The sequence below is a fragment of the Phascolarctos cinereus genome, unplaced genomic scaffold, assembly GCF_003287225.1.
Source record: "Phascolarctos cinereus isolate Bilbo 61053 unplaced genomic scaffold, phaCin_HiC Scaffold_726;HRSCAF=1367, whole genome shotgun sequence".
In the NCBI taxonomy this organism is placed as follows: Eukaryota; Metazoa; Chordata; class Mammalia; order Diprotodontia; family Phascolarctidae; genus Phascolarctos; species Phascolarctos cinereus.
Genome location: NW_027556098.1, coordinates 357,720,162 through 357,745,262, shown reverse-complemented (window position 1 = coordinate 357,745,262; position 25,101 = coordinate 357,720,162). Strand labels below are relative to the sequence as shown.

Below are 25,101 nucleotides of genomic sequence, written 5' to 3'. Positions count from 1 at the left end.
TTAGAAGTTACTGAAAATAAAGATGTGTTTTTTTTTTTCCATCCAAATTCATAAATTCTTTGAAATCTATCTATGGACCTCTAAGGAGTCCATGGACCTCAGGTTAAGAACTCCCAATTTAGACCAATCCCTTATTTTACATGAGGAAATCTCAATTTCCTGAGAGGTGGTGTGACTTGCTGAGACCAAAAACACCTGGGTTTTGAGCCCAGGTCAAATCTACCATTTTTTGCCACTACCTCCCCATTGCCTCTGATGCATGACACACCAGCCCCCATGAATATTCAATGACGCACAAGCACAGAAATACACGGCAACATGCAGACCTACAGCTGTATACTATGATACACCAACATCTACAGACATCATACACGTCATCACATATACACACATATGTCCACAGTGAGACACAAAGTACGCATAGCTGATGACAGATATGCACCAAGACATTCACATACACAACTACACAGATACAAACACACGTTTGCCCTGGACATGGAGGTCAGCCCAAAGTACAATGGGTCCCACTTCATGAAAGCTCACATACCAAAAAAAAAAAAATCAAACTTATTTAACAGATAAATTAGAGGGTAATTATCTTAAAAAAAGAACTCCTCTGAGTATATTATGGTACTTGTTTACAGGTCATTAATTACTTGCAAGAAATCAGGGAAACTTTCAGCTCAAGTGTTAGAAGTTGCTGCTTACTGAATAAAAACTGAAGATGAAGACATCTCTCTGAGACAATAATGGCAGGCAATGGGAAGGATGCAATTTACAAAATTTCAATTTTTGCACTTTTCAGAAACATATCTGTCATATAAGATGAGGTGCACCTTTAACCAATCCCCAGATCCCTGCATTATGCCCATCTTCCCCCATCCCCACATGCTCCCCTCTAGTCATCCACATCCCCTCTTTAGCCCTGGTGCTGCTACCTCATGGGCCCAGGTATAGGGTGGCCTGGGGAGACTGCAACGGATAAAGCGATTGGTGCCAGCAGCACCCCCTTTGTCCTTTCTACACACTATAGTTCTCTCAGGACCTCAAAGCTCCCCCCTTCCCTTCCCTCACATTGACCTACCTACTCCAGTACTCTGGGACAAGGCCAATACCCCTGTTACCATCCCCAGCCCCTCCCATACCCACCAATCTGCCCACTCACTGTTCTTATGTCCTGGGGAATTCTGCTGCAGGGCTCCTGCCCAGGACCAGCGTTGCTGCCGGATCTCTGCCCACGTCTTCTTTACTGACCTCTGGATGGCAGCTTCATAACGTTCCTGGGGGTGGGATGGGGCCAAGCGTTAACTTTGATAGCCCCCTTCTCCACTTACTCTTTTTTCCTGCAGAACCAGGCTCCAAACCTCTCTTGTTCTGGGAAGCCTCCGTAGCTTAGCCCCGAGCATAATTGTTATTGTTGTTGTCGTTTATTTGTTTTCAGTTGTATCCAACTCTTTGTGACCCCACTTGGGGTTTTCTTGGCAAAGATACTGGAATGGTTTGCCACCTCCTTCTCCAGCTCATTTTACATTTGAGGAAACTGAGACAAACAGGGTTCAGTGTCTTACCCAAGATCACACAGCTAGTAAGTATCTGAGGTCACCCTTGAACTCAGGTCTTCCTGACTCCAGGCCTGATGCTCTATCCACTGAGGTACCTAGCTGCCCCTAGCTGATCACAATAACAGCTAGCATTTATGTAGCGACTTAAGTTTGCAAAGCACTTTAGCTGTCTGATCCTCACAACCAGCCTGGCATTTCCTGAGTTCAGGCAACCCATTACTTTCAGCCTCAGAGGTAGCTGGGGGTACAGAGGACAGAACATTGAGCCTGGAATCAGGAAGACCTGAGTTCAGATTTAGCCTCAAACACTTACTAGCCGTGTGACCCTAGGCAAGTCATTTAACCTCTGTTTGCCTCAGTTTCCTTGACTGTAAAAAATAATGGTACCTCTCTTGAAGGGTTGTTGTGAGTCTCAAATGAGATCATATTTGCAAAGTGCCTGGTTCATAGTAGGCACCATATAAATGCTTATTCCCTCCTATTCCTGCCCAGCAGCAGAGACTGTAGATGTATGCCATGTTATCAAAACTTGTTTGTTCTTATGCTTTTAAAAAATGATTTTCAGGTCATTTCTAGAGGATGTGATGTCTCCTTTCTGAAAAGCGTCTCCTCACATGGGCTTGGTTTGCTGAGGGCAGGACCGCATGTTTTTTTTTTTTCCAGGGCTCAGCTCAGAGCTCCACATGGAAGGCACAGGACAGGCCTGTTCATTCATCCCAGATGAGCCCTCTTTCCCTTTTCCCCAGAGTGTCCCCACCAACCACAACCCCCTACTGATCCTCCTGCAAGCCACACACAAATGCACAGACACACCCATGAGCACAGATTCAGGTGCATACTAAATCAAAGATTGAACACCAAGGGGATCAGAGTTCTAGAGCAAGACTGGACCATAAGGGCCATCTAGCTCAGCCTTCTCATTTGACAGACGAGGAAAGTGAGAAGTCACTTGTCCAAGGTCATCTGGACAGTTAAGTAACAAAAGTAGGATTTGAATCCTGGTCTTTGGCCTCCATTGTCAGTACGAGCTCCCATACAGAGATACAAACATATGTATGTGCATACAAGAACACAGTCTCTAATAAAAATAACTAATATAGAGCAATTTTAAATAATTTGTACTTTTAAATTTAAATTTAAAATAATTTTTTAAAAATTTAATTTAAAATGTTAGTAATTTTAATAGGAATGCAGCTTTTAAAGGTTTGCAAACAGAAGGTTTGGCATATATTTCATTTGAGTCTTAGGACCATTCTGTGACATAGACGCCATTATTATCCTCATTTTACAGATGAGGAAACTGAGGTTCAAAGAAGATGAGAGACTTGCTCAGGGTCACCAAGTTAGTAAATGCCTGAGAGAGGATTAGAATTCAGATCCTCCTAACTCTTAGTTCATGGATCCACCCACTCCTCCTTCTTGCTTCAAACATAATCCTTTCTCTTTTCACCCTTCAATGCAAAAGGAACTCCCACATGGACCTGTGGGCAGACAAAGAACCAAGTGCCCTCATGGACTTGAACACACACCTTGTTCTTCTCCAGCTTCTGTCGCTGCCTCTCCTCCAGGGCTGCTCTCCTCTGCTCTGCTTTGAGTCTCTGCTCCTCGAGCCGTCGGCGCCGCTCCTGGAGCTGCTTCTCACGAAGGACTTTGGCCTTCTCCTCCTTCTCCAACCACATGGCTTTTTTGGCCGCTGCCAAAAAATCAGATGCCAGAGGAGTTAACAGAGCCATCACAATCATCCAAGTCTAAATTCACTTCCTCCCCAGAAGCTGCCTTGATTGATACCGTTCTTTTGTCTTCACTCTTACTCTCATCTCAACAGGAAGCTTCGTGAAGAAAAACAGGATTATCTCTCACCTCCTAAACCAACCTGTCCTCCCAATTTCCCTATATTTGCCAGAAGCACTGTCATCTTCCTTAGCCCTCAGGCTGCCAACCTCAGAGCTGTCTTCTACTCTTCCCTCCTCCCCCAACTCGATCAGGGGCTAAGTCTTTATCAATTCTCCCTCAACAACATCTCTCCCATTTATCCCCTTCTCTTAATTCATACAGCTGCCATACTAGTTTCAGGACTTAATCAACTATCACTGATACTATTGCAATAGTCTCTTAATTGGGTTCTCTCTCTCCAATCCCTCCCCTAGGATCAGAGATTTAGAGCTGAAAGGGACCTTAGAGACTATGCAGCCCAATCTCTTAATTTTACAGATGAGGAAACTGAGGCCCAGAGAAGACAGTGATTTGCTCGGGGTCCCACAGCTAGTGTCTGACACAGGATTTGGAACTCAAGACTTGCTTACTCCAAGTCTAGCACTGCTCTATCTAGCTGCTAATTCTCCAATCCATCCTCCACCCAACTGCCAAAATGCTATTCTTAAAGTGCAGGTCCCATCATGCCACTCTCCTGCTCAAAAAACTTCTTCAATGACTACTGTACCTGCTGTTTCTAGGATAAAATACAAATGAGTTAACATATGTAAAGATGCTTTACAAACCTTAAAGGCAATATAAATGCTAGTCGTCATCATCATCATCATCTTCATTATTACAAACTCTTCAGTTTATTTAAAGCACCATAATCTAGCTCTAACCTATTTTTACAGACTAATTCCTCATTATTCCTCCTTGGGCACTCTAAGGAAACTGCTTTTCTGCTGTTCCCCAGACAAAACATCCTTTCTCCCTTCTCCATGTCTTTGCAAAGCCTATGACCCCCACCCCATGCTTAGAATGTTCTCTTTCCTCACCTCTGCCTCTGAGAATCAATTCCTCACTCCCTTCAAGGCTCCATTTGAATGTCAAGAAAGACTCTACAAGCGACTGCTCCTGATTGCCTCCTACCCTTCTCTTACGTTATTCCGTACTCATTTTCTATTGACTCATCTCTGTACAAGTTGATTCTCCCTTAGAAGATTATAAGCTCCTTGGGGGCAGGAACTTTTTCCTTTTGGTTTTGCATCAGTGCCTAAAACAAAGCCTTGTATATAGTAGAAGCTTCATTGTTGAAATCAACTGAATAAGACCAGGAGTTCAAGAGCAGAGGCATCATGATAATCATAGCATTTAGAGATGGAAGGAGCTTTAGACACAATCAAGGTCAACGAGCTCTTTAGGAGAAAATTGAGACTGAGAAAAGGAAGTAATTTGCCCAAGGTCAGAGAAGTAATAATAATAGCTAGCATTTATATAGCACTTTAAGATTTACAGAGCACTTTACAAACATGATCCCATCATATCCTCACAATAACCCTGGTGCTATCACTGCCCCCGTTTTATGGATGAGGAAACTGAAATAGATTCAGTTTAAGTGGCAGACCTGAGATTTGAACTCAAGTCCTCTGACTTTAGACTCAGAGGTCTTCTGACTACACCAAGGTCTTTTCTATCAGACCATGCTATCTTTAGCTTGCCTCAGAAGAGCAGGCAGAGAAACTTAGCCCTGATCAGAGTGAGCCAACCCTTTCTGTGGGATTTCACAGTTCAAAGTATCCTCTAAAGGATTTCTATCCTTCTCCTCTGTCTCCCCAATGTTCTACTCACCAAGATATTTGGCCCGCTCCTCTCTCCGCTCCTTTGCCAGCTTGTGTCTTTCTCCAGCTTTCTTGGCATCTGGGCACCATGTGGGGTGAGACAAGAGCTGGAGTTAACTAAAAGTCACTACAAATTTCCTCCCCTTTTGAGACAAGCCTCCATTTTCCAGATGGGAGAAAGAGGAGTCTCTACTTTAAGTCAAGAGAAGCAAATGGCAAACCAGGCTGCTGGGTCATGGTAGGCAAGTATTTAGGCTCATATACCTGCTCCCCAGAAGAAATACGGCTGGCCCTATGGGCATGGAAAGGAAGTGCAGGAAGGAGTACACACCTACCTTGTCTAGGATTGGGGCTGGTGGAGCCTGGAGCAGCAGTTGGGGATGGCTGGCTGTTCCTGGCAGGCGACTTAGCATCCTGGGAAGTGCCACTGGGTGGTGGAGCAAGATTCCCACTTTTCTCTTCTGTCAGGAGAGGGTCCTCCTTCTGGGGTACTGTCTGTTCTAGAGAGGCTGCCGCCTCCGGGGAGGGGGAGGCTGGGGGCTGAGCACTCCCTAGAGGGTTCTTCGTGGCTGGTGGGGTGTTTGGAGGGGTGTCTGGAACCAAAGCAGGAGTTTGTAGGGAGAGGTCACCTGCAGGGGAAATCCTTGGGTCTGCGGAGGTCCCAGCTGCCTCAACTGGAGAACAAAAGCCAAGAGCAAGGAAAGAAGTCAATTCCTCAAAACATAGATCCCAGACTCAGCTAATAAGCCTCCATGCAGTCAGTCTCTCCAGCAAACAGGATGCTGCCCTGTGAGAGATGATATTGAGGGCAGGGGATGTGTGGGGCTGCAAATGGGCATCTCTGAGGATTGTTTGAAGGAACTGGGGGTGTTCTGAAGGAAGAAGAGAAGACCTTGGGGCAGGGTGGGGACACGATGAATCTCTTCAAATATCTGATGCTATCATATAAAAGAGGGATTTGATTTATTCCACTTGACCCCAGAGGGCAGAGCAAGGAATACAAAAGTCATCAGGAGACACATTTCAGTCTAATATAAGGGAAAACTGCCTAACAATTAGAACTCAAGTTTTTAGTAGCAAGGATAGGACAGACAATGGGAGGCCATTGCCCAGGGAACGACTGAATGGACTGCAGCATATGAATGTCATGGAATATGACTGCCCCATAAGAAAGGACAAATATAAGAAATTCAGAGGATCTCAGGAAGGCTCACAAACTGATGAAGAGTTAAATAAGCAGAAGCAGGCCAGTCCTTTCAACAATGACCACAGTAAATAACACAGAAGGACTTCTGATCATTGCAATGACCAATGGTGACGTCATCTGGTGAAGTATGCCTCCTGCTCCTCCTCAGAGACATAGTAGATCCTGGGTACAATATCTGGCCTGCACTGTCAGACATGCTCCATGTGTTATTATTGCAGCAAGGCGATGCAATGGATAGAATTCTGGACCTGGAGTCAAAAAGACCTAGGTTCAAATCCCACTTCACTTTTACTAGCTGTGTGACCTGGAGCAAGTCACTTAAACCCCTTGCCTCAGTTTCTTCATCTGTAAAATGGGGATAATAACAGCATTTACCTCCCAGGGTTCTTATGAGGCTCAAATAAGAATATTTGTAAAGTGCTTTGCAAACCTTTAAGCACTCTAGAAATGCCAGCTGTTATTGTTTGTTTAACTGTACTTTCTTACAAGGGAAGGGGTGTTCTTTGGATGTTACACTGGCTGTTCCCCATGCCTGGAACTCTCTCCCTTCTCATCTTGACCTCCTGCCTTCCCTGGCTTCCTCCAAGTCTCTGCTAAATTTCCTTCTTCTGAAAGGAATGCTTCCCAGTCCTCCTTAGTTTTAGTGCTTTCTCCCTGCTAATTTATCCTGCATACATCTTGTTTGCACACAGCTGTTTACATGTTTTCTCCCTCACTAGACTGTGAGCTCCTTGTGGGAAGGGAATGTGATTTTGCCTTTCTTGTATTCTCAGCACTTAGCCCAGTACCTGGGACATAGTAGGTGCTTAATAAATGCTAGTTGACTAACAGTATTGGGTTGTTTTTTTAAAAAGCACTTACTTAACCTTCTTCTATTTGCTGAAATGGAACTCCCCCAGAGAGTGGAAGAGATCTGTTCAATGTCACACAGCTAGAATTAACATATGCAAGACTTGAACCCAGGCTCTCTGAAAGGTGGGGTGCTCTTTCCACCATATTAGACTACAAAGTAGACACTGCGGCAGGTTGTCAGGGGCTCAGACCCCTATTCCTCATCCTCCAAGTGACAACCCCCCAGAGCATATTGCCTGCTGCTCCTTTAGGAAATAGGGGTCCTCTCTGCTGAGGGACAGCCTTAGGGGAAAGGGGAGAAATCTCTCACCAGCTCCCCTGCTATTGTGAGGAAGGACACAGGTGCCATGGATAGCCTGGTGCTGAGCTCAGGGGATGGGAATGCAGGGCAGGCAGAGACTCCTGCCTAGGCTGGCCACTCTGACATGGCAGGAAGTGAGGCACCTGGCGGGAAGGGTAGTGGATGACAGCAGGCCCAGAGGTAAGGATAGCCCCACCCCAGAGGAAGGCAGAGGAATAAGGATAAGCCCAGGCAGGGGCCAGAGCCCAGATGAAGCTGAGGCAGCCCACCCTTTCACTCTATAATTAGTGCAGAGGGTTTTCAGGATCTGTAATTCATGGACATTTTCTGGTCTCCCAAAGGCAGCCACAGGAGCTTGAGCTGAGGGAAGGAAGAAAAGAGCAAATGGCCACCCTTCTCACCCACTCCCTCCCCCAACCTTATCCACAGACAGAGCAAGAAAGGGAGACACACAGAGAGATCCTTATCACATCATATTACGCATTAGAGTGATCTATATTTGTGTCTTATCCTCCACTAGTCTGTAAGCTCCATGAAGGCAGGGTTCATGTCTTATTAAATCTGTTTCTCTTCCAGCACTTAGTAAAGAACTCAACACACAGCAGAATAGAGTGTGGCTTGGGAGCCAGGAAAAACTGGGTTAGAATCTTGCCTCTGGTGTTTATTATCTATATAACCCTGGGCAAAGTCACTTACCTCTCTAGTTCTCAGTTTCCTCATCCATAAAATTAGGGTGATACTAGCACCTACCCAACAGGGTGGTTGTGGTGAGGACAGAATGTGATAATGTTTGTAGATTTCTTCAAAAACCTTAAAGGACTACAATAAATGCTAGCTATCATCATCATCAGGAACATGGATTTAGAGCTGGAAGGGACCTTAAAGGAAATCTGCTCCACGCTCCTCAGTTTACAGATGAGGAAACTGAGACCCAGAGAGGGTGTCACTTACTAAAGGGTGTTGTGTCAATGCCAAGTAGCAGAGAAAGCATTGGAATCCTTATCTTCTGACTCCAAATCTAGTCCCAATTGTAACTATATTAGAACAAACAAAAAATACACAGTCCCTGTTCTTGCTAAGACACTGCACAATATACTCTCTTTCTTTATACACAAACAAAAATGGAGAGTATATACAAAATTTATATACATATATATGTATGTGTATATTTTTTGGCCTGTTCCTATATATTTACACACATGATACATATATAGATATGTATGTATGTGTATGAGTATGTATATATGCATGTGTTACATGTATACACATGCATACACACATTTATGCATATGTACACATATGCATATATACGTGTGTGTGTGTGTATAGTAGATAGCAATTCCCATAAGAGGCAGTGTGGCACTGGAATAGTGAGACAATGTGGATAGAGAACTGGCCTAGGAGCCAGGAAAGCCTGGATTCAAATCCTGCCTCTGACACATAACTAGTTGTGTGACCTTGGGGAATTCATGTAACCTCTTAGGGCTCTAGACTGTAAAGTTGCAGGGAAGGTGCCAAACTACATTAGTAAAGGAAGTTTTCTCATCTGGGAGTTCCTTATATGAACAAATTCACAAGACTAGACTTTGTTCCTACCCAGAGATTCCCATAAAGACAGAGGAGTAGACAGAAGGACACAGATGTGTCCCAGGGCTCATGGACCTCATGTTCAGCCCTGCTTGCACCATGTACTGTCCTTTGCACTACTCAAGTGAGGGACTTGTTCCCTACTCCCATATGTGGAGCCAGCCACAACCCCCTTTGCCCAATCCTGCCCTTAAAGATACTCCCACCTAGAACCTCCCCCATTGTGCTATGTGGAACCAAGGGCAAATTTCCAGAAAGAACCAGGGTCTCTTCAAAGGGAGTCAGTCATGCCAAAGGCTGGAGTGCCATCTCCATCGGGTGCTTCAAGGCCAGTCAATAATAATATTGACAAGGAGTTGGAGGCACTTTTGAAGCCTGGGTCTCCCAGAATGCTGAGATCAGGCAGGCTTACTATAGAAACTTTTTAAAAATTTAAATGTTTTTATCTTTTAAACAAATGCTTTATTTGCTGTTCTTTTGTCATCTCTCTGTCACTCACCAATGATTTCTCCCTCCCCCTATGCTGTACTTTGCTGTCAATACAGTTAAGCAAAACTAATCAAACCATTAGCCATGTCTTACAATGTATGCCTCATCCCACACCTATAGTTTTACCACCTCTTTGCCAAGACAGGCAGTTTAGCTTCTCCAGGTCAGGACGGAAATGACTTAGCTCTTAAGGGAAAGAAGGCTGCTTTTACAGGAGACAGTGTAGTGACTGATTTGAAGTCAGAAACCCTGGGTTTGAATCCTGGCTCTGCTACTTAATACATGTGTGATCTTGGACAAGTCACTTAAGGTCTGCAGGCCTCAATTTCCTCCTTTGTAAAATGAGGAAGGTTGGACTAAATGCCCTCCAACATCTATGACCTTTGAACCTTCCCTAACCCTAGTATGACACATAGCACCAAGATTTGGAGTTGGAAGGGACCTTAGAGGCCAGGTCCAGCCTGTTCATTTTACAGATGAATGTTATGATCCTATTATCTCTAAGGTCCCTGGAAGAAGAAGCTGGGTATTCTGTGATGAGGTGCCAGATACCTCGGTTCCATGTCACTTAGCTCCAAGGTGGGGGGTGGGGGGGAAGGATCAGGGGAAAGGAACCTTCCTCTTCCACTGGCCTGGCCCCAGCCCGCCATTGTTCATGGCCTCCAATCAGGAGCACCCACTTCCTGTTATTTCAGGGGCAGGAAATGATGACATCCCGCCTAGGCCCCACCAGACCCTGCAGACCTGTTAGCCAGCCCCTTCTAGCTCCCAAACCTTTGCCTTAAACTCCAGCTCTCAGGCCATTCCTCTGCTCTCCCGTGCCCAGATCTGGTGCTGGAAGTGGAGGGATTCAAAATTAAGACGTGATCTCCCCTGAGAGGGGAAGGTAATTTTGGGTAAAGAGGGTAGAGGTAGGGTTCCAAACACCCTGGTCTCAGCTAATCAGACTCATTCAAGAAAAATCCCAGCTTCAGTGATACTGTAGGACCTGGCCAGTAAAGTCCTGACCCCAGGGATGTATGAGTTTTTGAATGGCAGGCATTTTGGGCTTACTCTGGGAAAGTGAAGTTAGGGGCAGGAGATACAGGTCTAGGGTAAAAGCAGAGGGGCTGGGGACCCTGCTCCTTACAACTCACTATTTCAGAGTCTATGTATGCATCATAGAAGAAAATGAGGTTCTGGTCATCATCCAGGTAATTTATGTTGCAAATCTAAGGCCCCTCCAAAATCACAGAATGTAAAATTGGGAGGGGGCCTTAGAACACTGAACATAAAATCTTAGCACTGATAGGAGCCAAAGAGACCTTAGCACAACCTCCCTAATTTTACAGAAAAGGAAACTGAGAGTCAGGAGGTTTAAGTGACCTTGTCCAAGGCCAGACAGCAAATCTGCCTAGTGGTCATATTTCTACTTCCTTTGGCTCTGTGAAGGCCAAATCTTGGTGTCCAAAGGGTTGGTAAGACACCCTAGAGTGGAGAGGGAATAGGAAGAGGCACAGTGGGAATTGGGATGGCTAAGGATTGGGGCATCATACCTCACTGCTGCCCCACCCCCCACCCCACTCCTCTCAGGCAGCCCCAGTGATTGGGGGTGGATGAACAGGACCTGCAGCTGTCACAGTAACACTGAAGACCGTGCCCAGGGGTGCCAGGCAGGGCTGCCACCCTCAAAACAAAGCTACATTATCTGGGGCTCACCCGGCTGGCTCCCTTTACCCAGAGGCCCAGCTGGTGCCAATAGGCATGGCTGCCTGGCCCCCTGAGGCCTCAGGCCAGACCAGATCAGAGGTCTCCTTTCCTAAGAGGCTCTCAAACTTTTAGCCGGCCCCCAGTGCTCCTTAGTTGGTACCTATGGGGGCTTTCTCCCAGAGGAGGAGTCAATAAGCAGCCCTACTCCAGCCAGGAATTGGGGAAGTGGGCCAAGGTGCCTCTACCTTTCTAGGCCTGGGGCTAGCACAGAATGAGAGGGAACTCTCAATCCCTTTCCCTTCATTTGCATACGCATGACAGCACATTAGGGGCTCATTAATAGCCTCATTACTGGGACCCATCAAGCCCACATAGCAAGGTTGGGAGAAGAGAAGGGGAAAGAGGAGGGGAAATGGGAGAGGAAGAATGGAGAAGGCCTGAGCTGCAGGGAAACCAAGCCTCAAGGCCTCTCTGTCCCTAAGACTCTATCCAGGACCCTACCTCATCATAATCATCTATATTTGTACAACTTTACTAGCTTAAAACTTCTCAGAGACTTTTGGGTCACCCAGTGTAAAACTGACTGGTTTGCAAAGTGCTTTGCATAAGCCTGGCAACAACCCTGGGAAGAAGATGCTCTAGGTATTGTTCAAATTTTACTAAGGAGGAAACAGACTTTGAAAGGCTTAGGGACTTACTTAGTGACCCTCTAGTGTCAGAGGCAGCATTTTCACCCAAGTTTTCCCCATTAGACTAGAAGCTCCTTGAGGGCAAGGACTGTCTTTTGCCTCTTTTTGTATCCCTAGTGCTTAGCACAGTGCTTAATAAATGTTTATTGACTGACTCACCACAATCCCAACACTCTATATCCTGGACCATGAATAAGCAGGATTTCTGGGTAGAAATCATTCATTCCATCCAGGGTTCTTCTCTCTGTATCCAAACCAGGTACCTCATCCAGAGCACTCTAGCTTGTAAACAGACCTGTCTACCCATCCAAGTCCATTCTGTATAGAGACTAGTCTCCTCAACTGGGTATGCAGAACAGTCATTCCATTGAAGGTCCCAAATACACATGAGCCCATCCTCTACTCTCTGTAATCAAACAAGTTGCCCCATTCTTCATCAGGGGTTTCTCCTGCCTACAGATGAGGGCCTCCCCTCCATGCAAACTAGTTCTTCCATCCAAATCACCCTCTCAAGTCAGTATACAGTATACTTCAGTATACAGACCACTTCCCTCTCCAGTTCCTGTTCCCTATCTGCCAATCTGCCAGGGACCTGTGGAGAACCTTGAGTGCAGAGGGGTTGGGAAGAGGGGGACATTAATGACCCTAGGGAGCCTGCCAAAGTCTTTGGGAAGCTTCCAAGACCCTAAAGCTCTCTCAAGCTTCATCAGAGCAAAGATAAAAATCCAGTCATTTCAGCTGTCAGACTTGTGTTCTAAGCCCAACCACATTACCCCCATAGCCACAGACCCTAGCCTCCTAATATCCCACACTCTCCCACACCCTAGAACAGAACTAAGCACCCATATTAGTACCATTGGTGTGGTTGGGAGGTTACAGTGAACACCCACTGGGCATCACAGCAACCCCACCTATCCTGGGATCCCCCACACCCACAGACACTGTTTCATCCTGAGCTTGGGGCCCTGAGGGGGCAAGGAGGTGACTGGGATTAGATTCTGACTCCTGGAAGCAAAGTGGAGAAGGTATGGGAAGGGAGCAAGGCTCAGGCCCACATCTCTGCTTGAGTCAGTGAGAAAGGGATTCAGGCATCCTGAGCTCCCAGTTTGATAGGTGCTGCCCCCTCCCCTTAGACACATGGGAGTTATATCCCAGAAAAGATTGCTTTTCCCTTCCTCCCCTCAACCAAACCTGTCCCCACTTCCTAATCACATCTCTTCTACCAGTAGCCTCAGAACTGGTTATTTGTGGGAGGAGTGGGGTTGGGGACAGGGGATAATGCTCCTTTTTACCCCAAATCCCAAGAACTTCCTTTCTTGGAGATGGACAAAACCTAGAGGATGTAAATTGAGGCCTTTGCCCCATTCTATAGAGTAGAGAAACTGAGGCCTGAGAGAGCTCAGCTTAATGATGATGCCAGGAAATTTAGGGAAACCGGGCCTGGAAGTAAAATGGAGAAGTCTTTTGGAGTCAGAAGGGGAATGAGTTTGAAGTTCTATCTTGGTCCCATACCTCTCCCTTACCCCAAATTCTGAAATGAACTTGGAGGCTGTGGAATCAGGCCTCCCCCAATACCCTGCAAGAGGCCTAGGGGCCCAGGGCCTAGCCTAGCTCTAAGGGAAGTCAGGGCCCCCTCCGAGCCTCCCGCCCTTGCCCCTAACAATGCCGCCTCCCCCTTCACTCCCCTCCCCTCCCCCAACCCTCTCTTTTATTCTGCCAGTTACTTGGCAGCCACAGTGCAGTCAGAGCTTCCCCCTTCCCCCTCGGCCTCTGCTGCCCCAGCCACCCGCACACTTCGTGGCAGCTGGATCGATGGGGGATTGGAGGAGGGTAGAGATCTGAATGGGAGGTGGGATGCGTGTGAGGTAAGGATCTAGATCTAGATTGGGAGGAGGTGCTCTCCAGGCTTTCCAGAGGGAACTTAGTGGGGAAAGCTGGGTTCTCATCTAAGTCCCGAAGACTGACAACTCGGGGTCGGGGGAGAGAGGAGGGAAGGGACCCTTCTCGGCCAGGGTAGGTAGACAGGACGATTCCTTTCGCCACACTACTCCTTGAGGTATGGGAACCCATCCCTGCCGAAGACGACGATGTGGAGAAGGGGCTCTGTGTCTCCTCAGAGGGCAGAGCCACAAGTTGGAAGAAGCGACTTGTCCCCACTTCCACTCTCACCCCCACCGCTCTACACACAAACCCTGGAGAAGGGGAAGCGGAGGCTGGGCTGAGGAGGCATGTGACGGGGCAAGATTGAGGAAGGGGGGGGTCAGGGGAGCACAGAAGCCAGGACAGAGTTGTAGCTGGGAGGCGCGACGTGGGGGATGAACAGTGGTCCCGGGTGCAGAGAGGTGGGGGTGGGGGATACCCAGCAAAGTCCAGGATCCATTTCCAGGGTGGCGAGCTAAGAATATTTGGGGATAGCCGGGACGGCGGGTCGGGGGAGAGTCTCTGGGAATACCAGGCCCTAAATCGGGGGAGAGGCTGGTTCCTGGGCGGGCACATCCCGAAGGCTGCAGTGGCTAGAGCAAGGCAAAGCCGCGGCGGCGGCGGCAGCGGGAGGGGGGAGGGGGGGCAGCTGTCAGAAGATGCCACTGTCCTGGAGCCGCGGCCGCAAGCTTTTATTTTTAAAACTCCCCACTCCCCAGCAGTTCCTGGCCGAGATGGGGGCGGAAGGAGGGGGGACGGCTCCACGCCTACGGTGGGCGCCCCCCCACCCCCTTCCCAGGCCTCTGAGCTGCGCAGCCCACCCAAGGCCTGCCTCCCCGCTTCAGTCCACTGCCCCAGCCCCAACCCCTTGGCAAATCTGGCGGGTACCTTGTGGGGCGCCGGGGTCCGGCTCCTGGTGCTGGCCCTTGTCCATGGCTACTGAGCGGCGGGGTGGGGTCTGCTCCTCTGCGGAACGCCTTGAGATCTCAGCCGCGGAGGCGGCGCCGGTCTGAGCTCGGTGCTTCCCCCACCCCCGTGGCTTCTGGGGGGATCGGACGGCTCATCCCGCCTTGGCTTCCTTTCTTCCTCCTCCTCCTCCTTTTCCTCCTCCTCCTCCTCCTCCTCCTCCTCCTCTTCCTTTTCTAGAGCTCAGGGGGATGGGGTTCACCCGCACCTCCAAATGCAAGCAATCAGGACCTGGGGGCCCCGTGCAGCCGGCGAGGCCGAGATCCGCGGGCGCCGGGCTCGCGGGGCGGGGCGGTGGGGGTGGGGGCTGCGACGGCCTCGACAGCTGCCCAGTGCCGGCCCGGCCCCGGCCACGGCCCCAGAGCTATTGTACAGATTCCCGGCTCCGGCCCTGGTCTCTCGGCTGGCCTATACCAAATGTGCCACCGAGGGAGGGCCGGCCCCCCACCTTGCGACCCTGCGCAGGTGGGTAGAAGGTGTCACCCTCTACTGTTCAGCCTCTAGCAGGGGAGAAAATGTTAAAGGCGCGGGGACCCCTCTTTACCAGAGAAAAGGAGATCGGCAAAAAGACTTAGGGAGGGGCCTTTTGGGCTGTCTCTCCCCCGCGAATGTCATTTGGTATCGTCCCGCAGAGTGTAGAGACTATGTAGGGAGAGTTGAGAGAGAAGCTGGTGACTCACCACCCCCGGGAAGGGGGGGAGCATGTGGGCCCTCAATCCACCCCCCCAAGTACTCCAGCAGACGTGTGAGGTTTGAGGGCCTGGGGTTATAGGACACCACTCCCAGCTCTGAAAAAAAAATCAAATCTCAAGCGAATATGTCCCGTCCCCCCTCCCCCCCCGCCGCCGGTCCCAAGCCCAATTAGCTATTGGGGGAGGGGGATACCAGGAGCTCTCCTCCCCCGAGTTGCTGCTTCTCTGCCTGTTGCAGGCTCCGAGCTAGGCTCCAGCAGGGCCCAGAGGCTCAGCCTCCTTAGCCTGAAACCATTTGCACACACCGATCCCTCAACCCTAAATTACTTCAATACTCCAAGGGGTGCCGAGTAAACTCAGGCAGATGCCCTGACCCTCTCCCTTTCCCCCTCCTCCTTCAGTAATTATAACTCTGAAACTTGTAGGCCTATTCAGGGCCTCATCTGTCTCTACCGCCAATGGTTTCCCCCCTCCCCCTTCTGACCCTGCTGTCTCTGCCTTCCCCTCCATCAGCATCCCCACCCCCTTTTCCCCAGGCCCACTGAGGAAGCTGGGGCCAGGGACAGGAGCCAAGTCCATCGTCCAAACATCAGACCGAGGACAGGAGCTTGCAGAAAGGTGGATCGATGGGGCTGCAGGGGCCTGGTGAGAGATGGAAGCAAGAGAGTGAGGGAATAAGGGAGAGCAGGGTTTGAGTGGAAGGGAAGATAAGACCAGATCCTGACCACTCCTGGCTTTGCTCTTTGTCCTGACCTCAAGAGTTTGAAGTTGCTGGCTCTTCCATTGTCCAGGGATTAGCCCATGGTCCAGATGTAAGGGCCTCTCTCTCTGGGGATCAAGTATGCCCCTGAGTGCTACTCCCAGAGCTCTGAGCAGACCCAACTTCCCTGAAGGTCAGTTCCTGGAGGGAGTAGGGGAGCTGGGCCACCCCCATACATCAAGGCAATGAGGTCCATGCCTTTGGTAACTTGGAAGGAGGGGACCCTCTCTTTTGGGTTCCTTGGAGGTGAGGAAGGGAGTAAAGAGAGAGCGTCAGTGACCTAGAAGACAGGCTAAGGGAAAATAGCCCCAAGTTGAGCTGGGATAGTAAATTCATGGGGTGAGGGAGAATGTCAGAAACCTAGAGGCATCTTAGAAACTGTAACAGTCCATTTGTAGATGAGGAAATTGAGACAGAGAGGGGAAGTGATTTGCCCAAAGTGATAGGGCAAGTCCGTGAGAGAGTCAGGACTGGAACTCCATTCTTCTGACTCTCAGTCAAGTCCAGGACACTCTTCCTTGTTTCACAGAGTATCTCCTAAATATAGTTATGCCAAGAGTTGATAAAACAAAGATCTACACAAAACCTGGTCCTGGAATTTATGAACCTTACAATCTAGCAGAAAGAAAATCAAACACATGGAGAAAAATATAACTACCCCCCTCCCCCATCTGGAGGCTTTGTCTTCTCTATATGCCCACAGCCTTCATTGACTGTTCCATTGGCCAGAGTGGTCAGGGAAGACTTCCCAAAAGAGATAGCATCTGAGCTAGGCCTTAAAGGACTACAATAAAAATGGATTACATTTCCTTAGACCTTTATACTTTACAAAGTGAATGCCTTAAAGCAATTGCCTGTGCGATTTGGAGGGAAAATATTATTACTCTATTTTACAAAGGAGGAAACAAGTATGAAATCAACAAGCATTTATTAATCACTTACCAAGAAATGACTGGCATTGTGATAGGTGCTAGGGCTGGAAGAATGAAACAGCTCCTGGATTCAAGGAAGTTACATTCTATTGAGTACGCATAAGTAAGTAGATTAAAAACAACAAAGTAAGTACAAGTAATTTCAGTAGAGGCACTAGCTGCTGAGGGGAAGCAGGTAACACTTCGTGCATTTGAGATGATATTTCCTTTCGTATACTCTATTTCTGCCAAGCTAACCTACCAGCTTCTCCCTAACATAGTGCTTTGCACATTGTAAGCACTTAACAAATTCTTTTTTCATTCACTCATTCATTCACGGACTCAAGATATTGTCTCAAGATGTCTTTGCTGGGGCTGCTAGGTGGTTCAGTGGATAGAGCACTGGCCTTGGAGTCAGAAGGACTCCAAGTTCAAATTTGACCTCATATACTTACTAGCTGTGTGATCCTGGGTAAGTCGCTTAACCCAGATTGCCTCCAAAGAAAGATATCTTTGAACAGACTGTTGGTAATGCCTGGAATGCACCCTTTATTCACCTTCAACTCTAAATCAGTCCCTCTTTCCATCAAAGCTCAGCTCATGACCCCTCAGCTTTTACTTTTCTCTCCCTCCTGAAATTACTTTGTATTTACTTACCTGTCTTCATGCTGCAGTACATACCATCCCCACTCCATTTAATAGAAGCTCCTCAAGAGCAAAAACTGATTCCTTTTTTGCATTTTTAGCCCTAGCACCTGGCTCAGGGCCTAGCACACAGTAGGTACTTAATGAATGATTGTTGGATTTAATTGACTATTAAAGTGAGTAGGAAGTGTTAGAGCTGTTACCAAAACCCAGGGCCCTTTCCCACAGTGTCTCATTATTTACAACAACATTATTTAGGTAACATTTCTACAGTTAGAGATTAGGGAAAGAAACATTTTTTGGCAGAAAGAGAGCATCCCTGTCAGAACATAAACAAAGGTCCAGAGATGGGAAAGGCCAGGATGGGAGGAGGGGACCATTTGGGGAATTTTAGTAATCCCATAGGAATTAGCATGGGAAATAGTGGTTGGAAAGGTGTGTTGGGGTCTTTGAAGGGCTTTGAATGCCAGGTTTAACATCCTGGGACTTTGCCCTATAGGTTGGAGGGGAGCCATTGAATGGTTTGGAGCATCAAGTGATGGATGTGCAACGATCAACATGCTGTTTTGTTTAAAAAGGACTCAAAAATCAGGTATTTAATTGTGCTGTGCCAGACCTGGTCTCCACCCTTGGAAAAATCACAGTCTAAAGCAACTATCCATGTACAGGATCTTTAGAGAGAAGAAAAGATACATTAAGCCAAGACCAAGGGAGGCAGTGTTGTCTAATGCAAAGAACCCTGGCCTGTAAGTCAGGAGAACCCAGTTGTAATGCCACCTCTGCTACTAACTTGCTATGTGACCTTGGACAAGTTCCTTCTCCTCTCTGGGTCAGTTTTTCTTTTCTTTTCTTTTTTTTGGAGGCAGTCAAGGTGAAGTAACTTGCCCAGGGTCACACAGCTAGTAAGTTTCTGAGGCTGGATTTGAACTCAGGTCCTCCTGAGCCTTGTGCTAGGGCCGGTGCTATCTACTGTGTCACCTAGCTGCTCCAGTCTCTGTTTTTCCATCTGCGTATTTTTAAAGGTTAATCTTTGTACTTTTATATTAATATTTTAATAGGAATCAATTTGTTCATGAATCAGGTAACAAAAGTAGAAATCCAGTAGAGACAACTTGCAAGTTGAACCAGGGCCATCTTTAATAGTACTGAAACTCATTTTAACAGATAGTGCTGCCTTTGGCAGTCCACTGTCTCTCGCTGTTTATTGGTTGGGGTGGAAGAGATGATGTCTCAAAATTCTTTCCCAGCTCTGATGTTCTAGGGCTCTAAAAAGAATATTTTAAGGGATGGCATGGGGATTAAGATGAGGGAATTACTGAGGATGCTCTATCAGAGAGAAGGCCAGGCACTTCTATGTTAAGACAAATCAACAGAAAGTTGCTAACTCTCCAGGGCTTTGCATGTAGTAGACTATAGGAGCTAAGCAAAGGTATGGAGGAATGGAATCAAAATGATCCATATGGAAAGGCTCCCAGGAATAAGTGGTGAGATTTGGGAGCTTTGTGATGGGCCAGTTTATTGGGATGGTGAAGAAAGTGACTCTAGGAAGTATTAGAGCCTGGGTATAAGTCAAGGTAACATCTAGGAGAACAAGTGAAGGAGGCCTTTGAGTTAATCTCCTTTCCATTGAAATCCCTATTGCCTACAAAATTTTGCTTAAATTGAGTCTGATTTCTGATTCTGCCAAGAAAAGAAAAAGGACTGTTCTCTCAGGATCTGGGAGAGTGCCTTTGTGGGGATATCTCTACCTGGTCTGGTAGGGAAGCTGAGTCACAGAGTGAAGGGATGGGCAACAGAACCTCTGGCTCTGTGCTCATAAGAGTCCCTTCCCTTTAGAATTCTGGCCAGGTGAAGGGAGTGGAAGGCAGATCTGCTGCCCTGACTCCCAACCCTAAGGGAAGCAGGGATAAGTGAACCATGACTTCCTCTAACCATGTGATTTCCTGGGTGAGAAGGGGGAGTGGGCAAAACCTGACACAAGAAGGGGAGGCTATAGTCCCTCTTCTAACCTCCCCAGTGCCAGATCTCTTTGCCTCATCCCTAAGACAGAGACATGAGTATCAAAAATACATAGATTGCTAGATAAAGTACATAGATAGGTAGAATGAGATGGGTGGAGGCTTCTGGGGAGCAGAGAAGTAATAGGGCAGAGGTTTTGGGAGTGAGGACCACCCTGAGAGAATGAGCAAGATAGAAACACAAAGACAGAACAGAAGCCCAGTCATATGGTATGCAGAGAGGAGGAGAGTCAGGAAATGGGGAAAGGGGAAGGCCATGGCAAGTTTATAGAATTTTAAGCAGGAAAAGGGGCCCCGAATTCTCAAATTTAGAGGGGCAAACTGAGACCAGAGAGATTAAATGATTTAGCCAGGGTCACACAGATTGGTTATCGTTCTTGTTCTCGAAGAGGACCAAAATTACATCAGTATTGCTAGAGTCAAGTTTCAGTGTGTTTGACTGTGGCTGATCAGACCAATACGAGCTCAGAATGTTCTACTACAGGTCGGGCACAAATAGTCCCTGTGAACATTTGGGGTGGATTCTCTAAATTTGCACATCTTGCATTTCTTTTGAGACAGTAAGTGGCTGAACCAGGAGTTCAATCCAGAGTTTTTCTCTACCTTGATGCCAGACTAACCTCCCAATGGTTGAATTAGGATTGCTGCTCCAGATTCTTCAGGGGGTACTGAAAACTAATATGTTACTTAGAGCTCAGTGGGGACTTGAGGAGACTCAGATTCCTCAACGCTAGTGAGGTCATGGTTTTTCTCCTCAATCCCACCTCAAAGTCTCTTTAGAATATAAGCTTCTTGAGGGCAGGGACTCTGTGGCATCTACCTGTATGGTATCCCCAGGGCCCAGTACACAATAGGCCCATGATCAATGTTTGTTATTGAAGGAGAATAGCTAATATTTATAGAGCCCTTTATGTTTCCTGTTTACAAAGTTTAAATGAATGATTTCATTTGACTCTCACAACAACCCTGTAAGATAAGTAGTGTAATTCTTACTAGCCTGATTTTATAGATAATGAAACTAACACAGAGATTAAGTGACTTGCCCAAGTACTGGGCTATCAACTGACAGCTCAGATTCATTCTTTGATTCCAAATGACCTTTGAGATTCCTTCCAGCTCTAAATATGTAATCCAGGACTTTTCCTCACCTTTCATCTGAAAATTTTTAAATTAATTTTTATTTCAATGTATTTATTTTTAACCTAACAAAATATTTTTATGCCTTTCTATTGTTTTTAACATCATTAATATTTCCAATTGACTCTACTCACTCTGTAAAAAAAAAAAAAGAAAGAAAAGAAAAAGTCAAACAAAACAAATGAACATATTGGCCGCATCTGAAAACGTATGCCTCTTTCTGAACCTCTAATCTACCACCTCAGAGGAAAGACCAACCAATGATTCCCTCCAGCCTTCCATTCCCTATTAGGTGGCTGGGGGTGGTGGATGAGGAAGGAGAGGTATGTCCTCATTTGGCACCTTGAATGATTTAAGTGTATCTCCTGCTGAGGGAAGGGTGTCTGCATGAGTACAGAACAGGTCATTACCCACCGGGGAAACCCCGGGGTGCGGAACTACCTTGAGGTGGAGGGAGCAGCAAGGAGGGCAGGGGTAATGAAGGAGGAAAGGGAGGGTGAGTCCCAACTATTGGGATCCCTTCTAACAAGGTTCTTCCCTTTCTCCCTATCCTCCCCTCTGAGTCACCATAGACGCCCAACTCAAGTCGGGACTCCTGGGTCCCTGGGAACAGCAGCGGTGAGGCAGGTGTCTCTAGGGGGGACGCTCCCCACCAATCACCGTCCCTCCCAGTGACGTCGACACCCGCCCCGAGAGAGGGGGGGTGCTTTGTGTCAGCGCGCTGGCATCTCCCGGCACACCCAGCCCCAAAGAGCTGGCCCTTGTGAGCCTGGGGATCCGGGATCGGGATCGAGCTGCACGTTTGGGACAAAGAGGAAGTGCGCAGTAGGCACCCCTGGAGTCCTTGCTCTAAGAGGGAGGAGGAGGAGGAATGAAGTGGGCGAAGTCTTAAGTTTCTGGCTGACCTGAGGTCTCCGTAGAGGAACAAGCTTCCCTCTGCTTTTTTCCCAAACCTGAGCCCGAGAAAATGAGCAGTCTTGGGGGTGGGGGTGGGGGAGTCAAGAAGAAGGAGAGCAGGATAGAAATCCATGCTAAGCCTTAAAGCTCCATATAAAGATGAGTTACTAGCATCATTAGTTTTATTAATAATAATATGAATAATATACAGACAAAATCACCGAGAATCAGAGAAAGATTAAGACTGCAAGGCAGAGATTGAGGAGGACCCTAGATTCCGAGAACACACACATGTGGACAGAAATACACGGTTCTCTCCCCCAATATCCCTCTTTCGTCCCCTCCCTCGCCTACCTCCCAAGTGCCAGATTCTGGGCCCAACGGGCGGGGCTGAAGTCGCTAGGGGTGGGAGCCTGGACCATGGCTGTGACTCAAGTTTCTGTGGGGAAGAGTGGAGCAGCCGGCAGGGAGGGGCTGAGTCTGACAGACACCCAGTCAGACGGATGGATACTTTCACCTCAGCTGTCCTCTCTCCTTTCCACCCCGCCCCTGTCCCTCCTAGGGGCTGTGGGAGGAAGATCTCTTCCTTAGATGGGCTTTTCAAGACCTCCACACCTAGAATCCAGGACAGAGAAAAGGTTTCAGGGCTGAGGGTTCAGGTACTTGGGGCTGGAGGCACAAAGACTCAAGGTCTTTGGGACTTAGAATTGCCCTGGAGACCAAGGGTTGGGGATAAGAAGTGGTACCCAAAGTAAGTTTCAGGCGATCAAGGATTCATTGGCTCAGGGCTAGGGGCTTAGGAGGACCCAAGGGCTCAGGGCTCAGAGGCTCAAGGTTATCAATGATTTCTGGGCTTAGAGGGTCAATCAATCAATCCACAAGCATTTATTAAATGCCTATTATGTGTTAGGCATTGTGTTAGGTTACAAAGACAAAAATAAAAGGGTTTCTGCCCTTAAAGAGATCTTCCTTCCTTTCTTCATCTTTCATTTTTTCTTTCTTTTTCTTCCTTCCTTCCTTCTTTCCTTTCTTTTCTTTCCTCCTTCCTTTCCTTCTTTCTCTCTTTCGCTTTTTAAAGTTTACTTTCTATAGATACAAAAATAAGTGTAAGGTAATCTGAGGGATGGGCAGGAATAACTTCTCAAGGGTTGAGGGCAAACAAGAGCTTAGATGGTTGTTTAGAGTTCAGAGGTTAATGGCTCAAGAGTACTCAAGAACCAGGATTTTAAGGCTTCAGGGACTCACTGGTGCTCAGGGAACTCAGAAATCAGGGCACCCTGGGGTGCTTAAGGCTAAGAGGTTCAAGGGCCCAGAGGATCAGTACATCCAACAACTCGGGGCACTGATGCCTCACCTACTACCCGAAAAAGTCCATGACGCATTTCTCCCTCCCTCCGAATTTCCTCCCCAGAGATCTCTGCAATCTAGAAACAGCTTAGATGTTGTGATGAAAAGAGCACTAAATCCTGGCTGTCTCACTAATTACCTGTGTGGTCTTTAGCAAATTACTTCCCTTCTCTGTACCTCAGTTTCCCTATAACTCTTCAAGAAGGAGTTAATCTGGATGTCATCTTAGAAGGTCCCTTCCAACTTTGAGATTGGGTGATCCTAAAAGTTGTCTCCTTCCATAACTGCAGACACAGAAAGGAGAGGAATCATTCATTGCTCCACTGAGGCTACTGGGGCTAGACTTGGACTCAGGAAGACTAGGATGTTAGCTGTGTGAGTGGAGAGAAGATATATTGCCAGAGAGATTGAGGAGGTAGAAAGAAGAAAATTTGGTTACTGATAGGATAGGCAAAATGAAGAACTGCGGATAACACCAAGGTTGGGAAATTGAGGGAATAGGATGGTGGCCCCTTTGACAGGAAGGGGGGGGTAAGTTTGGGCAGAAAAGATGAGTTCAGTCTTGGACACATTGAATTTGAGATGCATATAGGACATTCATTTTGAAATATCCAATAGGCAGTTAGTTGATCTGAGTTCAAATCCTACCTCAGATATTGCTATCTATATGACCATGGGCATGCCACTTAGCCTCTCTAAGCCAGTTTCCTTATCTGAAAAATGGGGATAATAGTAGTATCTACCTTGTTGTGTTGATTAAATGAAATAAGATGTAAAATGCTTTATAAACCTTCGAAATTATTATTACAGGCAACCTAGAATATCCCCACAACAATGGTAAGCATAACCCACGTATGTACCTTCCCTGATGCCCAGATCCTTCTTCCTTTCACCTATAACTCCTGTCTTTGGAGACAAGATTTGAGACCCCCTCCCCCCTGATGGGGGGGTGATAGGCAGTGGCTTCAGGTATTGACCCCTTCTCTGAAGAGTTACCTGACACCCTAACCCTTACCATTCCTGCCCTTCTTAGGCACCATGGATTCTTCAGAGCCTAGGGAAATACTGAAGGACAGAGAGAACCTGTCTGTAACCTGTCCTGGCTTCCTGGCTTGGCTTATTTCCAGAAGTGGTCTGTCTCTTTCACTGGCCTGGTTCTCTGGTTCTGACTCTGACTTCTTGTCCCTCTCTCAGCTCTGTCTGGGTCTTGGTATTGTCCTGGTCCCTATCCTGGCCCTGTCTTTGTCCTAGTTCCCTGTCCCTACCCCTTTCCCTGGTCTGGTGCTCTGGCCTTAGACTTGTCCTGGCTCCTTTTTCCCTGGTCTGTCCTGGCTACTCTGTCAGGTTGTTATGGTGATGGCCCAGGGCTGGAATGCAGCTGGCCGGGCTTCCAGGGCTGGGAGGCTGAGGGAGGAGCAGAGAGACAGGGTGGAACAGGGACCGACAACACTCTGCTCCCAGGATAGCCTGGAAAAGAAGTCCTTTTCTCCCTTCCTCCCCCACTTCTTCTCTCCCTCCATCTCTCCTTTCTTTCCTTTCCTCCCTCCCTCACTTTTTCCTTCTTTCCTTCTCTCCGTTCATCCCTCTGTCCCTCCCTTCCTCCCTCCCTTCTTCCCTCCTTTCTTCCTCACTCTCTCCCTCCCTCTCTTCCTTCTTTCCTTCCTTCCTTCCTTCCTCCCTCCCTTCCTTTCTTCTCTCCCTTTATCCCTGTCCCTTCCTTCTTCCCTTCCTCCCTCTCTTCTTCCCTCCTTTCTTCCTCCCTCCCTCCTTTCCTTCTTTCCTTCCTTCCTTCCCTCTTTCCTTACTTCCTCCTTCCCTTATTCCCTCTTTCATTACTTCCTTATTCCTTCCCTCCCTCTCTCCCTCCATCCCTTCCTTCCTTCTCTCCCTTCATCCCTC

The 25,101-nt window shown here is 47.6% G+C and overlaps 1 protein-coding gene across 3 annotated transcripts in view; it reads right to left on the bottom strand.

The window, feature by feature from the left end:
• The window catches only part of MAP7D1 (MAP7 domain containing 1), a 28,394-nt gene extending 13,230 nt beyond the window's left edge, over positions 1-15,164 (bottom strand). For 2 of the 3 annotated variants that reach the window (XM_020983664.2, XM_020983665.2), the window contains exons 1-5: positions 14,718-15,164; positions 5,431-5,769; positions 5,106-5,174; positions 3,092-3,255; positions 1,166-1,280 (exon numbers count right to left, since the gene is read on the bottom strand). In XM_020983664.2, the coding sequence (XP_020839323.1) occupies positions 1,166-1,280; positions 3,092-3,255; positions 5,106-5,174; positions 5,431-5,769; positions 14,718-14,763 (733 nt within the window). In that variant the 5' untranslated portion in view covers positions 14,764-15,164. The remainder of the gene's footprint in view (positions 1-1,165; positions 1,281-3,091; positions 3,256-5,105; positions 5,175-5,430; positions 5,770-14,717) is intronic. The other variant, XM_020983663.2, reaches the window with a different exon arrangement.
• Positions 15,165-25,101: the final 9,937 nt, after the last annotated feature.